This window comes from Bison bison, unplaced genomic scaffold, assembly GCF_000754665.1.
Source record: "Bison bison bison isolate TAMUID 2011002044 unplaced genomic scaffold, Bison_UMD1.0 scf7180017864029, whole genome shotgun sequence".
In the NCBI taxonomy this organism is placed as follows: domain Eukaryota; kingdom Metazoa; phylum Chordata; class Mammalia; order Artiodactyla; family Bovidae; genus Bison; species Bison bison.
This window is the reverse complement of record NW_011494601.1, coordinates 4,024,179-4,041,691: the sequence shown is the minus strand read 5'-3', so window position 1 is coordinate 4,041,691 and position 17,513 is coordinate 4,024,179. Positions and strand designations below refer to the sequence as shown.

At 51.5% G+C, this 17,513-nt stretch overlaps 1 protein-coding gene across 1 annotated transcript in view; it reads right to left on the bottom strand.

The window, feature by feature from the left end:
- DLG5 (discs, large homolog 5 (Drosophila)) overlaps nucleotides 1-17,513 on the bottom strand; it is a 131,424-nt gene that overhangs the window by 59,179 nt on the left and 54,732 nt on the right. Inside the window, exons 3-6 of the mRNA XM_010834197.1 lie at nucleotides 13,759-13,827; nucleotides 2,177-2,339; nucleotides 766-909; nucleotides 20-203 (exon numbers count right to left, since the gene is read on the bottom strand). Coding sequence (XP_010832499.1) covers nucleotides 20-203; nucleotides 766-909; nucleotides 2,177-2,339; nucleotides 13,759-13,827 — 560 coding nt within the window. The remainder of the gene's footprint in view (nucleotides 1-19; nucleotides 204-765; nucleotides 910-2,176; nucleotides 2,340-13,758; nucleotides 13,828-17,513) is intronic.

Below are 17,513 nucleotides of genomic sequence, written 5' to 3'. Positions count from 1 at the left end.
CGCCCCAGCCGGTTTGTCCCTGCTGCTGCTGGGCCCGGAGGTCGCCGATTTCCTTCTGGTCCTCCTCATGGAGCCGCTTCATGTCCTCCCACGACTGCTGGAGCAGGTTGCGTTCCCGCAGCAGCTGTCCATTCTCCCGCCTCAGCATATCCACGTCATCCTTCAGCTGGGTCTGGTCGCTCAGGAGCCGGCTGTGGAGTGTGCTGAAATGCCCCCAACACTGTGAGCCCAGCCAGCCTCCAACTCCCACCAAGGTACCGCCTCCTCCTCCACCAGGTCCCAACACCCCCAATACACCAGACAGGCCACTCAAACCCTGGTGTCCGCCACATGCCAGTAAGACCCAAACCATTTCTTAGCAACCTGACACGAACTTGGCACATGTGTGAAGGCCATGGAAAGCAGATAAGACCCTACCTGCTAGGGACCCAGTGCCTTCAGTACTGAGGGCCGGGCCAATGTCAGCAGGTGGGCAGCAGATGTCCTCAGATGGGCCCCAGGACAACAAAGGGGAGGATGCCCCCTTGGCCTCTGTGGACCAGAAGTCCAGCAATCTGCCTCGCTCACGCATTCAACCACTTTCCTACCGACTGTGCTTTGGAAGCTGACCGTGGACGCAGTATGAAAACTGAGGTCCCAAACCACAAACCTACCAGGTGAAGGCCCACTGCTTGCTAGACAGCAAAGACAGAACCAGAAGCCCAGGCTCCGGGTCCAGAAACAAAGACTGGCAAGAGGCAGAAGCTGGGCGCCCCAGGAACTCACTGGTAGAAGTCAGTCTCCTTGGCCACCTCCTCACACCTCTTCAGGGCGTTGGTGTGCTGGCTCTGCAGGCTCTGCAGGTCCGACATGGCCCGCACGCACTGGATCTTCAGCCTCTCGTAGTCTGGATTCAGCCTGTGGTAGGGCCTGGCCCAGACAGCAAACAGCCCAGTGAACATGGGCCTCGGGATCACCGTGACAAGGATGTCTCTCCCTGAAGAGCCATGTCCCAGGTCACTCCAGCCTAGCGGTGCCCAAACACCAGTCACCTCCACACCACCACCACCGCTACCTGGTGCCCTGCTGAGCCCAGGAGTCCCGGCCACACCAGACAGACGGAATCAGAACCCCCAGGATGGAGGGCCCCGACCGCTTATCTCCCTGGGTGGGCCTGGAGAGCTGGGAGGTGCTCTGGATCTCTGGGAGCCTCCAGGAGGCCACGCGACCAGCCTGCACACTGGTCCACCAAGTCCCTGTGACAAAGCTCCTCCTCTCCTAGAGCAGGGATTCTCAATCTTGGGTGCATAATGAAAGACCAAGGCCCAGACCAATTACATCAGCATCCCTGAGGGCAGGACTCAGACTCAGGAATTTTTTTTTTTTTAAACCCCCTCAAGAGATTCCAATGTGCAGCCAAGATTGAGAAAAATAGCCAGGAGCAGGAGTTCTCAAACTGGGGTTCTCAGACCTGCAGGCATTGTAATCACCTGGGAATCCGTCAGAAATGCAAATTCTCAGGCCAGCCCCAGACCTCAGGAGGGAGGAAGGAATGGTCAGCAATTTGTGCTTTAACAAGCCCTTGTGGGTGGTCCTGGTGTGAGCGCCAGTCTGGAACCCCCTGCAGCCTCATATAGAAGGGCTAGTCTCTGTGCAGCCACTCCTCTGCCTCAGTGACACGAAAGTGGCTAAGGACAGGACACACTCACGCCCAACCCTCAAGCTGCCTGACCAAGAGACACACACGTCTTCATAAAAGCCACCCAGAAAAACCTTTCTTGGGGTGAGGCACATACCCCTGATGCTTTCAAAGGAAACAGATTAAACCGAGCCTGCTCCCGCCTCCCTCAGAACCCTGCCAGAATCTCCCCAACCCTTCCTTGCTATCTACCTCTTAATCCCAACAAAAGAAGCGGTCAATGATTGTCTTCAAAATAACAAAAGTCAGGTGGGATCAACCCTTTTTAAAGTATGTATGTGGCAGGAAACAACTAACAGGTCTACAAACCGCATAAAGATCTACTCAACAGTGAAGCAGGCTAGGGTACCCAGGAGACAGCAGCGCCCGTGCAGAGAAACACAGATGCGTGTGGACGCACAGATCAGTCAAAGGCTCAGCAACAGGGCGACAGGGGCGGGGGATGCCATGGCATCAAGGCGGTGACCTTGTCTAGCAAGGGAGGTGCATGGTGCCCACCTCTTGTCAAAGGTGGTCCCGTGGGTGGCAAAGGCCAGGCGCTTCCGCAGCTCGTTCCTCTCCCGGGTCATCAGCCGCAGCTGAATGGAGAGGTTCTCCACCTTCTCATTCACCTGCCGGTCGCTGAGCACAGGCGGTGGGGATGGCGCCTTCCCAGTGGTGCCTGCAGGAGGAAGGTGACAAAGTGAACTTGCCCAGTCCCCACCAGCAGCCAGATGCCATTCTGGGCTCTCAGCTGGCCTTCACTCCTCACACCCACCTTCCCAGGTGGGTCCGGTTACAACCCTCTTCCCCAGATGACACCACCAAATCAGAGAGCAAGAGGCAAGGCAGGGACCAGAGCCCAGGCAGACTGGCTCCAGCATCTACTCCCGGGGCCCTGGCTGAGGACTCTGGGGTCCCTCTATCTCTCCCCAGCCTGGCTTTGGCTCCTCCAGGATGGCCCAGCCTCATCTTTCCATCTTTGCCTGCTCTGCTACCACCACCTGTCACCTTCCTCTGAGCAAAGAGGCCAGCCTAAGCCCTGAACAGAGTGGAAGACACAGCCTGAAAAGGAAGGCACAGTTGCAATCCAGAGAGGCTGGCAGAGAACAGAGGCAGCCAGTTCATAAGCTGGGCCCACGGGCTGTGTTCTGTTCTTCCCTGATCAGGGCTGGACAGTCTGCATGGCTCCCTCTTCCAAGCTGCCCGACTGTCTGAGGACCTGCTCCACCAGCCCAGGTGTGCAGCCTGGAGCAGGTGCAGGGACAGCTGCCCATGGCCAAGGGGTGCAGGGAAGTCCCAGGGCCTCTGGCAGCCCAGCCCACGGCAGGGCCTCATCACTTATTCCTGGGACTAGACATGTTCTGAGAAGGAAACCCCACGCAATATGCCATTACTTAGGAAAAGTGGCCACCACCAGCACCTCTGGTGAGACCCCAATCTGTCTCTAGGAAGAATGCACCTCACTCAAATGTCCCAGAAAAAGAGACAAATCCATGGTATTGGTATTCTTGTATATTTAAGTATATACTTGTATATTTATATATTATGTATTTATATATATACTTGTATATTTAAGTATATACTTGTATATTTAAGTATCTCTACCTCTCATGGATCCTCAGTGGGGTAAGAAAAACCCACAGCAGTCACCCCAGCTCATGGATGGGATCCAGAAGCTGACTCACCCTGGGAACACAGTATCTGGGTGCCCAGGAGCCCTGTAACGTGCAAAGGGCAAGACACACGTCCTCTGACTCAGTGTCTCCTGACCACTACCCCCCAGCTGACCCTTGTTGGCGGATCTGTTCGTGTAAACCAAGTTTCCCCCGGGACGGGGACTCAGGTGTGACCTTTCGTCTTCTGGGAGTGCCAGGGAGGATGGAAAGCTTGACACTGGGCAACAAGGCAGGCCACGGTCTGAGGCAGGAGACTCCAACGTTACCCAGTGTCAGCACCCCAACCACCGAATCTACTACCTCTCGAAATGCATGTTATTTTAAGACCAGCACCACCATAACATCAGGATTTCTGTGCTCAGACCAGAACTCTGGGGCCGGAATGTTCTCTAAGGTGGGGTCCAGAACCACCACCAATGAGCATCGTCCTCCCTGCAGGGGTTCTACTCCACAGTGGGAGGAGCCTTCCCTCACCCTTCTCCAAAGACCCTGGATCCTCACCCTTGCCCCCAGGGGTTCTGGAAGACAGGCTGGTTACAGCTCTGGGCAGCTGTGTGACTTGACGTCTTCCTCTCTGCAAATGAAGGCACTTCTACAAGCTCTAGTCCTATGACTGTTTTCTGATTTGCACTAACTTACCTGGCTCTCTGACACATGGGGCTTCCTCTGGATATGTGCCTAATACTCCTTCCAGAGAAGCCCACAACTAACAAAGCCTCTAACCAACCCAGGGGGACGTGAACTGTGTAAGACTGACAAACCCAAGACAGGGAATGAATAGACTAAACAGACTCAGACTCGGCTCGGAAAAGAAGGATTTCAATGTAAACCGTCACAACCAACCCACACAACAGCAACCAACACAGATGTCCCGGGCATTCATTTAATCTTCCCAACAACCCTGGAGTGATAAGAATATTACCATCTCCATTTTACAGGTGGGAAGGCAGGCCGAGCAAGGTCAAGGAATTGACTCAAACGTGCACAAACCTCAAGTGATGCCCCGGACGAGAGCCCAGCCATCTGATTTCAGAGCACATGCTCTTTGCTGCTGCCCGTGCCTTGCCACCCCACAAAGACAACCGTGAGTAGCACTCACGTATGCCTGGCAGTTTCTAAGATGCTTTTCATACATTATCCCATCCCATCCACTTAAGAAAGACACTGCTATTATTCCTGTTTTATAGATCAGGAAACAAAACTTTATCAAGCTTAAATAATGGGTCCAGGTCACCACGCTAGTAAATGACAGCATGGCATATAGAGTGCCCTTTGCCTGACCCCAGTGCCCAGGGCCTCAACCTACAAGTTCTTAAATGTTTTGATCCTGCTGCTGCTGCTAAGTCGCTTCAGTTGTGTCTGACTCTGTGCGACCCCATAGCCGGCTGCCCACCAGGCTCCCCTGTCCCTGGGATTCTCCAGGCAAGAACACTGGAGTGGGTTGCCATTTCCTTCTCCAATGCATGAAAGTGAAAAGTGAAAGTGAAGTCGCTCAGTCGTGTCCGACTCTTAGCGATCCCATGGACTGCAGCCCACCAGGCTCTTCCATCCATGGGATTTTCCAGGCAAGAGTACTGGAGTGGGGTGCCATCGCCTTCTAGGACCTCTTTATACTTAAAAATGACTGAGGACTCCAAAGAGGTTTTATTTATATGGTTATGTCTAATAACATCTACCAGATTAGAAATTTCAAAAGTATTTTTAAATATTTACTAATTTTAAAATAACCAAACTTGTTACATATTCACACAAGATTTCTTTGGTAAAACATTAACTACCCTTTCCATCACCAAACACAAAATACAGTGAGAAGAATGGCACTGCTCTGCATCTTTGTGATGATGTTTGAGGTCTGGCTTAACAGAGTCAGCTACAGTCTCACATGTGTGCAGCATCGCAGATAGAACCTTTAGAAAACTCCACTCCACAGTGGAGTTTGTGTGAGCACGAGCATGCAAAAGGCAAGAGACATCTTAGTATCATCATAAAAACAGTTCTGACTGCACTGGCTCCCTGCAAGGACCTCAGGGACACCAGACCATGCTTTGAGAATGACTTGACCTATGGTCAAGTTCAAAAAAAAAAATAAATCAGAGAAACATCATATCTCAATTTTAAAACTGAAAAGCATCACCAGGCCCCAAAACCTGCCTGTAGAGAGATAAAGAATTCTCACCCCATTTTAAAAATGAAGCAACAGAAAGATGCAGTCCTTAGCTTTTGCAGAGGCTACAGAGAGAAGCTGCAGCACGACAGAAGTAGGGGTCAGACCTGTCACCACACACAGCACCGCCTCCTGTCTGTCTCCAGCAGGATGAGGGCACTGGCCGTGCAGCTGGAAAGGACGCAGGGGCAGCTGATCATGGAGACAAGGACTGAGTGCTGTCGTTTGCTGAGGGCAGCCTAGGTACTGGGTTCTACGCTAAATGCACCTGGGTCCTCACCTCATTAACCCCAGGGTACCCTCCCAAGCACATGCTGTGATCACCACGTGAGAAGCTGACATCTAGCAAGACTGCACAGCTAGGAAACGTGCAGACACCCTCACAGACCCGGCTCCATCTCCAGACCCAGGGCCTCGTTCGCCGTGCTACAGTCTCCCAACAGGACTGGCCTCCTGGTTCCCTTCCCCTACCCCGAAGGCCTGAGCATACATGAACCACACAGAAAGGAAGGCCACCAGGCCTGTGAACCCATAAGATGACAGGCTGACTTAGGGAGACTGCTGCCTGGATGCTCCGGTCCTTTCACAATAAGGAGGCAAGAGGGCAGAGGAGGACCACAGGGGACCTCAAGAAAAATCCCAAGATGGGCTAAGCCAGGAAGTCCCAAAATAAACAGCAAGTGTTGCCGAAAACCTTTTCCATACCCATCCAATTCAAAATAAAGTTTTCCTCTTCTACTCGCATCTCAGGGTTGAAAAACATTTTGAAGATGATGCAGTCCTTTCAAGAAAATGGTTGCTGGAAGCCTCTAAGTAGCTAGAGGATTGTTTGAGTTCCCTACTTCAGTGAGGGAGCTCCCTACCTCACAGCAAAGCCCATCTAATCTCTCCCCAGACAATTATTCTGTGAACCAAATTAAGATCTTTATTTCTCCCACTGACCCTAGATCTACCCCTAAGGCCACAAGGTACAACTGTAATTTCTCTTCTATACAACAAATGTGCAAGTATTTGCAGACAACTGCCAAGTCTCTCTATCATTACCAGAATAGCTAAATTTTTAAAAAAGTAACAACACCAAATGCTGGCAAGGATGCAGAGAAACTGGGATTTTCAAACACTGCTGGTGGGGATATGAAATCATACAGCCACTTCTGTCAAAGAAAACACTCTGACAGTCTTTTATAAAGTTAAACATGCACTTACCATACCACCCAGTAATCCCACTCCTAGATATTTACACAAAAGAAATGAAAATTTATGTTCACACAAAAGCTAGCACGTAACTGTTTATAGCAGCTGTTGAATGGATAAATGACAGTGTTATTATATTCATATAATGGAATACATCTCAGCAATAAAAAGGCACTGACCATCACACAAACTGCTGGTACACACAAAGGCAGAGGGAATGGGAACCCTCGAACGCACTAAGCTGAGTGGAAGAAGCCAGACCCAAAAGGCCACACACCGTATGACTCCATTTACATGACATCTGGAAAAAGGCAAAACTACAGAGGCTGGAGAGAGATCAGTGGTTGACAGGGGTTGGAGGGAGTGGAGGCAAGAAAGGCTGACCACAAAGTCACAGAAGGGAATTCTTCAGGGTAGGCCGACTGCTCTGTGTCTTAATTGTGGCACTGGTTAAATGGCTAACGTGTTTGTCAAAACTCATCAAACTATACACTAAAAAGGATAAGCTATACACTAAAAAGGATAAGTTTTACTGTACATACCTCAATGAACATGATTTAAAAAAAAAAGCAAATGCATGGTGCCCTAACACTGAAACCACCACTCCAGGAGAGGTGTGGCTTGTCACCCCCACCCCATCAGCCACTGCGCTTTTAGGAAACCGTTTAAAGAAGCAAAATTAAAACTGATGTCAAATGAGGTGTCCACAGAAGCCTCAAACTCTCTTTGTGCAGTTGTTCTTTTGGATTCAAATGCAAAATTGTCCACTCTCCCCCTCACTTCACTCCTTCCTCTTCCCAAATCTGGAACCCACTTGAAAAGAAAGCAGGGGACCTCTCTGGTGGTCAACATTTGGCACTTTCACTGCTAAGGCCAGGGTTCAATCCACAGTAGGGAAACTGAGTCAAGGCTTTGGTTTTTCCGGTGGTCATATATGGATGTGAGAGTTGGACTAAAGAAAGCTAAGCGCCAAAGAATTGATGCTTTTGAACTGTGGTGTTGGAGAAGACTCTTGCGAGTCCCTTGGACTGTGAGGAGATCCAACCAGTCCATCCTAAAGGAGATCAGTCCTGAGTGTTCTTTGGAAGGACTGATGTTGAAGCTGAAACTCCAATACTTTGGCCACCTGAGGCAAAGAACTGACTCCTGGGAAAAGACCCTGATCCTGGGAAAGATTGAAGGCGGGAGGAGAAGGAGATGACAGAGGATGAGATGGTTGGATGGCATCACCGACTCAATGGACATGAGTTTGGGTAAACTCCGGGAGTTGGTGATGGGAGGCCTGCTGTGCTGCAGTCCATGGGGTCACAAAGAGTTGGACACAACTGAGCAACTGAACTGAACTGAGGGAAACTGAGCCTGCAAACTGAGCAGCATGGCTAAAATAAATAAATAAATATTAAAAAATAAAAATTTAAGGCAGATTTTCTTTTTCCTTTTTATGTCCAGAGTAGGATTCTGGGGTTAAGCAATTTGGACTGGACTAAAATGGCCCCAAAAGGAGTGCTAAAAGATGCCAGGAAAGCTGGCGTGGGCCCTGGAGTTTAGAGAAAGCCATCACTCTTCTGGGCCTTGGTGTGAGAGCGGGCACAGGAGAGGGAAGCACAGCCTGTTGGCCATCGTGAGTCCTGGCCCCTCCTCCTGGTTACCCTGACTCGTGTTGCCTCCTCCGTGGACCACTGAGGCTCAGTGAGAGCCTGGCAGCTGATAGTCTTCTTGGTTATAAGCTCCTATGTCACACCACAGCTGACCCTGAAAGCCATCCCTCAAGTCTTATTTACAGCTAGACAGGTCACAGCTCTGCTTCCGAGCCCTGCTGACCTGCGGCACCAGAGGCCAAGGAGAATACAGGCACTGGCCAAAGGTGGTCTGGTGGAGTCGGGATGTCCAAGTAAACTGCTCAGCCTCCTTCAGACCCTGACCATCAGGAGCAAAGCAAAGCAACAGAACACGGTCACCACCAGCCTCAGCGAGCAAAACCAAGCCATCCTCATCTCCAGCCCAGGAGAGCCAGAGCCACTGAGGAAGACACAATTCACATACAGAAGCAGCTCAGCTTCATAGAGCTTGTTAGAAACACTCATTTGTGGCCCCACCCAGACCTAACAAATCAGGAACCCTGGGGGAGAAGCCAATACCCACCTCCAGGTAAATTTGATTCCTCATAAAGTTTGAGAACCTCTGGTATAAACCAAAGTTACAGTGGCTGCCCAGAGTGGTTTTCCAATCCCTTGACCTTTTGGCCATCCAGGATCCACTACATTTAAAAGCATCGCCCACTGACGTCCAGGGGATGCCCTGCTTGGTCAGCAAAGGACTGCAGCTGGGCTCCCCGTGGACTTGGAGAGGAAGGAGGTGAGATTCCAGGGCAGCAGCAGCAGCCTCGCCCAGCTCCCAGATCTCCCAGATCAGCTACTTGCTCTCGAATCCTTGGCTGGGGGTCAGTGTACAGACACCCAAATCAAGACAGACAGCAAGGGCCTGTTGCTTCCAGGCTGCTCCTGCATCCAGAACGCCACTCCTGGAGACCCCACTCAAGGGCCACCTCCTCCCTAGAGCTCACTGACACCCCTCAGTAGAAACAGCTACTCCTTCCCTTGGTTTCCTTGCTTTACGCAAGGCAAAATGGTCAGTGGCTTACCTCTATGGTCCACATGTTGGTGTACCCTACCAAATTCCCATGTTGAAGTCCTTACCGCCCTAGGTGTGGTATTAGGATGTGGGGCCTTTGGTAAGTGATCAGGTCATGAGGGTGGAGCCCACATGAATGGAATTAGTGGCCTTATTAAGGAGACCCTAGAAAGCTCTTCCCCTTCCTGCCATGTGAGGTTACAAGGGGAAGGCACCATCTGTGAACCAGGAAGTGCCTCCCCAACCCAGGACACTGACTCTGCCTTGATCTTGACTCACGAGCTTCCCGGGATGGTGAGAAATGCATGCGTGCTGTTTCTGAACTGCCCAGTCTAGTGTCTGTGATAGCAGCCTAGGCAGACTAAGATACCTGGCTAGCCTGTGAAACCTGGAGCCAGGTCCTCTGTGATCGCTATGAGTGTGGAGCACAGGCTCCAAGGGGACAAGGCACTCCCATCACTTCATCTGAAGTGAAGTGAAAGTTGCTCAATCGCGTCTGACTCTGTGTGGCGCTATGGACTGCAGCCCACCAGGCTTCTCTGCCCATGGGATTATCCCGGCAAGAATACTGGAGTGGGTTGCCACTTCCTTCTCCAGGGAATCTTCCCAACCTAGGGATCAAACCCAGGTCTCCCACATTCAGACAGATTCTTTACCATCTGAGCCACCAGGGAAGCCTGTCCATCTGATAAACTGAGAAAAAAACAGGCCCCAGGCCCAAAGGGACCAGAGAAGGAAGGGTCAGAGGGCACGGGGTCAAGGTGCAACCCTGCCTCAATGCTCATTCATCCCACCATCCTTTCAACCGGAAGCTGCACTTTCAAGGAATCTTTGCTGGGATAGTAAGGAAGCCCTCCAGCTCTTTTTCCTGCCAACAAACCAGGACATCTCTCTCTTTAATAAGAAAGCTCCCCTGTTACTTCAATTTGTATGAAATGTAAGGCTCATTTTAAAAATGTTGCCCCAAAATCTCTCTTATTCTTAAAACTTCTCTAGTTACCCAAGATGGGGCGGGGTGGGGCGGGGGCGGTGGGGAAAGGCACCTGAGAAATGAGGTCAGGATGAATGGGGAGAAAAAAATATGGATTGTCTGTAAAGAGTGTGCCTCCCCTGGGCAGATCCATGGGGCCTACTTAAATAACAGGCCACATGGGTGGGGGAAAGCCGCAAAGAAGCCACATGTGCTCAGCTGATGAAAATTGCCTAGAAAGATATGGCAACATTTAGGTCTGTTGGTATGTTGTTAGCAGGGTCAGGCTGGAAAGCTAAAATGGACAGACTACCTGAGGACCTGATGGAAGCTGGGAAGAAGCAAGGGGCAGCCAGGTGGTTCCACCTACCAATTTTCTCTTAGCTGTGTATAACTTGCTCTTTTCCCAAACATTCTTGGTTAGGGAGATATGAGTAGGAAAGTGAAATGATATTTTTATTATAAGACCTTGCCTTTCCTTAGGTTCATGGAGAAAGACCATAACAAACAAAAACAGCCAGTCTCCATCTGACTCATCAGCCCCTCAGCCAGGGCCATGGTGTGCCTAAGACGGCCAGGAAAGGAAGTGCTCTGCCCATCATTAGGTGCGGCTGAGCCAGGGGGAATTCCTCCTGAAGGTGCTGCAGTGGGCCATGGCTGACCCTCCATTCACTCCATTCCAAGGAACTGGTCCAAGCTGGCCACAGACATTCCAGTGCCCTTGCCTGGGACCAGATTAGGTCAGCTCATCTCCAAACAAGAGGGCTGTTAAAAGTGGATGCTGAGACCCATCCTCAGAGCTTTTGAAGCCCAAGAACATGCATTTCTATCATCTATCTGGGTGCTGCTGGTCCAAGGACCACACTGCATGAGCGGTGGTTTGGGCACAGACAAGAGATGGGGATTGGGGACTGTGCTGAAGACCTTCTGGGAAAGTCTTCTTTGCCCATCAGGAGACACAAGAGGAGATGACCTCCTTCATCCTCTGGGCCACTGGTGATGATAGAGACATTCTTTTATCTGCTCTATCTACTACAGTAGCCACTAGCCACAGGTGCTATAGAACACTTGCGATGTGGCTAGTGTGTCTACTGAAACTAGCGATTTAAATTTCATTTCACATTAATTCACTGGAATTTAAATAGCCACGCGTGGCTAGCAGTTCCCACAATGAGCACTGTTGCCCAGGACGCTGTCAGGTCCAGATGCGACGGCTGCCCCTGCCATCAGCGTGAGGGAAGACGCCACACAGAGGCCCACAAAGTCACACTTGTACTTAGCCCACTCTCAGCACCTTTACCACACGAGATCACACATTTCCCTCGTCTAAGGCAGTATGAATAGGTATTCCGTACTGCTGCAGCCAAAAGCCTTCTGGCCAATACAGCCATGGGGACACTGAGGTCAGCCTGCAGAGAAATGGGGCTACTCGCCCCAAGGTCAATGCTGACTCTATGCAGAAAAGCAGAGGAGGAGAACTTGGCTACTGGGGAACTAGAGAGGTTTTGACCTGAAGGGATGCACGCAGATCTTGAGCATCCAAGACTGGGCACAGACAGTGACATACAATACAACACTGCTCTCTGCTGGCTGCCAACACGTATCCAGGGACACTGGGGACCCTCCATCCCAAGGGCCAGCTGGTGGGTCACTGACATGATGCTTCTTCAAAGTATACAAAGGTCCAGCCGCACAAAAAAAAACTTCCTACTCATGCCTGAAATCCCACCATTAACAATAACTGCTGTGGTTTAAGCACTCTCTCTCTCTAGAATCTCCTTTTAAAATCCAAATGCTCCTAGGAAAGGCAACACTTCGATGTGAATGGGTTGGTCAGATGCTACTTAGATCACTGTACCTTTTTCCCAAGGGAAATACGGAGCTGGAAAAGGGTGGGGCAAGAGAGGTGCGCTCAGAGCTCAACCAGCTCAGTTTAAAAAAAAACCCATCTTACCACCGCCGCACTCAACCTGACTGCCCCACCATGCACTTCCTGAAAGCCAGTCCCATGTTCAAAATCCCCACAACTCCACCACCACCCAAAGCAGGCAGGGCAAAGTGAACTATGGTCCCAGCAGAGTTCTCCCTGAACCCTAAGGAGGATGTGGGGACCTCTGAGGGGCTGAGCTTTGCCCCACAGGTGGATGCTCAAGTCCTCATTCCCAGTAAATGTGAATGTGATCTTATTAGGAAACACAGTCCTTACAGATGATCTAGTTAAGATCATACTAGAGTAGGGCAGGTCCCAAAACTAATGTGAATGGTGTCCTGTTTTTAAAAGAAAATTTGGAGACACATCCAGAGAGAGAACACCATGTGAAGATGGATGCAGAGACTAGAGCGATGCACCGCAGCCAAGGCCGGTCTGAGATCACCAGCACACCACCCACTCCCGGTGTCCCCGAGGGCACGTGGCCTTGCCGACACCTTCATCTCAAGGCTCTGGCCTCCAGAATTTGGACAGAGTCAAGTTCTCTAGTGTAAGCCACTCAGTTTACGCTGCTTTGCTAGGACAGCCCTAGAAAATGAAGACAATCTTCCCTCTGGTACCCCTCTCATCACTCTGACCTTACTTACTGTGTCTACTCACCTGACTATCGCCCCAGTAGACCCTAAGATCCATGAGCACAAGGGCTGCATCTGCCTACTCACCACTATATCGTAAGCCCACTTCTGCCACCCCAGAAGTGAGGCCTCTCCCTGGCTAGTTCCAGACTCTCAGACACGAGACGTTCCCTCTCTGAGTGTCCATTTCCCCATTTGTGTACTGCAGGAAAAGGAAAGAACTGGACCAGAGGACACCTATGAGCCCTTCCGACTCAAAACCGCCAGGACTCACCACCGAAGGTGTCAAGGTCAGACCAGGACACAGAGCCACACCTGGGTGTTACACGCAGGACAGGTGGGACACAGGGACAGGCCACGGAGATGCGGGAAGACTGGAAGACTATGACAACTTCCCTCCCCTGAGACATCTCCAATGACAGCAGGGACAGCCTCCCTCTACGGCTTCTGGAACCCACGTGCAGAGACACACACCCCGATTCAGCATGAACTGGCGACTCCTGCCCTCAAGGCAATACTCACTCCCTGTGGGCTGTTCCTGCTCACAAAGGACAGTTCCCAAAGGGGTCGGTCTCCTGGACAGTGGGCACCAAGTGCTACGAGGCCGGGGGCTGAGGGCAGGGGACAACAGGCTCTCTGAGAAGTCCTGTGCCCTGACAAAGTGGAGAAATAGTGAATGGGTACCTCCCCACCACATACGCCCCTGCTAACAGCAGAGTTCTGCCTCCTCCTGGAAGAGGTCATGCCAATGAGCGAACAGGCGAATAGAGATGACTGCACGAGGGAGGTGACAGCCAACTTCCCACCCACGTACCCAGCGCTGCCCCGGCTCGGCCCTAGCCCCCCGCCTCCCTGAGGTCCTCCGAAAAGGAGGGGTCCCCAGGAAGGAGGTACTCACCCACACTGCTGAGTGAGCTGCTGCTCTCCGAGTCTGAGGGCATGATAGACAAGACGCTGTAGGTGGAGCCTGCAGGCAGAAAGAGGGGCCGTTTGTTACTGATCCCAAAGGGCTCACTTGTCTACACTCCAAACCACTGTCAGACCAACTGACTTCAGTGGGTACCAGGCTGAGAACCAGCACCACACCAAGCACTAGACATCAGAATCACGGGCCGGGCAGGGGAGACGTGGTCGACAGGGTCTTGTCTGCGGTGTTTCGGCCCCAGCTTCCGCCTCACCTTTGGCCACCTTCTGAGTGATCTCTGCATGGCAGAGGACAGCTTAAAGTCAGTCAGCTGGCTTCTTGTCAGGACATCTGGGAAAAGGCTTACTTAGCAAGGGAGCCACACACCCAGGGTGACAAGGGGCCTGGGGATTTCCTACAGGTTTGTATCAGGGTGATTCTGGCTTCCATATAGAGAGTAACAGAGCCTAAGTGAGCATCTGTGAGGCTTTTGTTCTTCATGCCAGACTGTTCTGCTCTTAGGTTCTAACTGTATTCAAGCTCAGTCCTTAATAATTTAGTCAGTGGCTGCCCCCTTAGTAAAAGTTATTCATAAAATTATGAGCAATTACACAGTCACCAAAGCTGGGGGATAACAAGTTTTTTCAAGGGCGGGGGGGTTGACAACTTGTTGACTCCTAGTGGCAGACACATAACCACCATGGTTTGTTTTGAATTCAAATATCTTCAAAGCCAGGATGTTACCTGCCTGGTATCAGGAAAAACCTCTGGGTCAAGAAATCCAGATCTGAGCCCAGCTCTTATCCACATGTGAGTAGCTGGCCAGTGGCCTCGGTTTTCTGGATCTCTGTTTCTCAAGTCTGTAACATGAAGGGGTTCAACCAGACGGCTCAGAAGGTCCTTTCCCCTGACGCATTTCAGAGATAACGTTTCCCATGATGAATAGAAACAAAGGTGTGCTTTGCTTACCAAGACTACAGATGACACAAAAGCAAGAGGGTGGGCGAATCAACCCAGAGATTGAATGGGAGTTGAAAAAAGCACAACATGCAGAGATGGTGGGTCAAATAAAACAAGACAATGGGAAGAATGCAATGTTTTGTTCTTGGAACCGAAAGAACGACACAATGAAGGCGTGTGTGCACTGGGCAAAGTGGGTGAGCCAGAGATGAGATTTTTGCAATAAAGCCTTTAAATGAGCCCTAGGGCTTTGGTGTCAGAAAGCAACCAAGAATTAATGAGACCTTGGACTCCAGGATCAAAAATGCAGGGTCAAATCTAAGAGGTTCTCTCCCATCTCAACTGTTTACTAGCTACTCTACACCTGCACACCCTCAGAAGGGAAAGAAAAGGGACAAAGACATGGAGTGAGCAGGGGAGAAGGAGAAGAGCAAGGAAACTCACGGATGAGGGGACGAAAAGGTGCACCAGGGGACAGGGAAGACCCCGAAAGGATGGGGAAGACGTGGAGGGGAAAGATGAAGACCACACACAGAGGGCAGGGCAACGAACAGCCCCAGCGTGCCCACCAGAGAGAGACGAAAGGAGAGAGGGGAAAAGAGAGAAAATTAGAAAAGAGGGACTTCGATAATGGCAAGCAGTGCAACAGTGGCCTGCGGCAGCCAATGGCCTCATTATCACATTTTCTGAGAATCTCTGGAGAACCTCTGGGCAAGTAGCATGGATGGAAGAGGCTTGCTTGGGAAGTAGAAAGGACCACCCAAAGGGATTCAACTTGTTCAACTGGCCTTCAACAGCACACCTGAAACAGCTGCTGGATGCAGGGCAGGGTGGCCTAACGGTCAGTACTGCCTCGGTCTGAGAAGACCCAGGTGCTGAGAAGACAACACATGCATTCACTCCGTGCCCACCTGGCAGGGATATCATAGGTGGGCTCTGCACATCCTCTGAAGGGAGACAGAACCAGAAAACCCCCGGCAACCCAGCAAGTCATCTATCAATCCTACTAAAAAATATGTAAGCGATGTTCAGTGAGCTATATCCTGCATTTCAAATTCTCACAGCATTCCTCTTCCCCTATCATAAACATCAAGCATGACATAAAGATCTATGAAATAAGTCAGGTGCAATGCAGCCAATCCATGGGTGTCTTCAAAAACCAAGAATACAACAGCATGCCTATCTGCTAAACTCAACTGCTATTTTCTTAATTATTTTTTTTTTGCTGCCATGGGGGGCAGGGGGTGGTTAAAAGGGTTAGGGAGTAATATACCAAACCAGTCGGTATGTTGGAGTACTGTTTTCAAAAGACAGCTACTCAGATAAAGCAGGCACCGCTACACCATCCCGCTCACACCTCAGAGATGTGAGCTCAGCCCAGCCCTGCTTATGACACCACAGGCTGTGCTCTGGTGATGCTCCTTGCAGAACGCTGTGCCTCTTTCTCATTATTGGCATCAGCAGCGGCCCATCTTCCAGTAAACTGCCCCTCCCCTGCAGATTGTCTCTCTCCTCCCCCATGGTGAGTTTCCACTGTTAATTAAACTTGGCAGACACCCTTCTCTCTCTCCTCCCACCTTCCCCCCTGGCTGGGAGGAGTCAATTGGCCAACCAACACACTCTGTTCCTCTTCCTTGCCCCCTGTGTCCTGACCTGATGGGGCTGTGGGGCCTGACCCGGGAGCAGTATGACATCTTTATCTGCATCTCCGGGCATTACCTCCCCCGAGCTGGCTGGCAGGGCTCCTGGGAGCCAGTGCTGGGGCTGCCAGGGGACGATGAAAATTGGACAAGGTCCAGTTTCTACAATGTTCCCAGGGCCTTAGACGTCATTCGGGGGGGAAAAAAGGTCCGAAGACGACACTGTCTTGGTCATGCTTTGTCTCTGTGGCTATTGTTGTCTTTAAAAGCCTGTGTGGTCGGGACTGTCGGGAAAAGGCAAAAGGAGTCACTTTCCTCCAAAGTCACGCGGTGTCTTTGCTAAGCGATGGCTTCCGAGGGGTGAGACAGACGTCACCTACCCCTGGGATTTCACAATCCATTCTGGAGGCCAACAGGGGTCCCATCTCACTGTGCACGCTCCCCTGCCCCGCAAAGCCCCTCACCCTTGGCCATGTGAGCAGGTAGGAGTTCCCTTGAAGGCACCTGCACCCCCCGCCCGCCCACCCCAAACCCAAAGGCACACCCTCCACCTCTCAGAGAGGTCTGGATGAACGAGGGCCAGCTTCCCACACCGCTACTGCCTCCACCGCCTCCCCCTCCACCCCCACAGAACAGCAAGGCACTGACACTCCGGGCGGTTGCCACAAACTCAGACAAGCCAGTGCAGAGGTCCTGAGAGGACCCGGAGAAAGTCGCATGATCGTGAGAGTTCCAGAGGAGAGCAGAGTGGGAGCCAGGTTCTCATGGCCGTGTGGAGCAGAGTGATGATACAAGGGGTTCCCTGCACAGCAGTTACCTGGGGAACCAGTCAAGGTGCAGGCTCTGGCTGGGGAGACCTGGGGTGGGGCCTGAGACTCTGCATTTCTAACACGCCTGCAGGGAGTGAGGTCCACAGGGGGACTGAAAGCAAGGCTGACCCTAGTCAGCAGGCAGGCAGGGACGTGTGTGGGAGCCAGGCAGAAGCCCTGGGAGAGAGCCGGCAGACGGGACTGGCCTGGGCCACAGGCATTGTCTGCGTCCTTCCCCAGAGGCCGCAATGCTAATTGTATTTACTCTGTGACTCAGCCCCACTGGGTCACAGAGACCACTTCAAAAGAACTTCCAGTAAAATCACCCAAGCGGTAACAG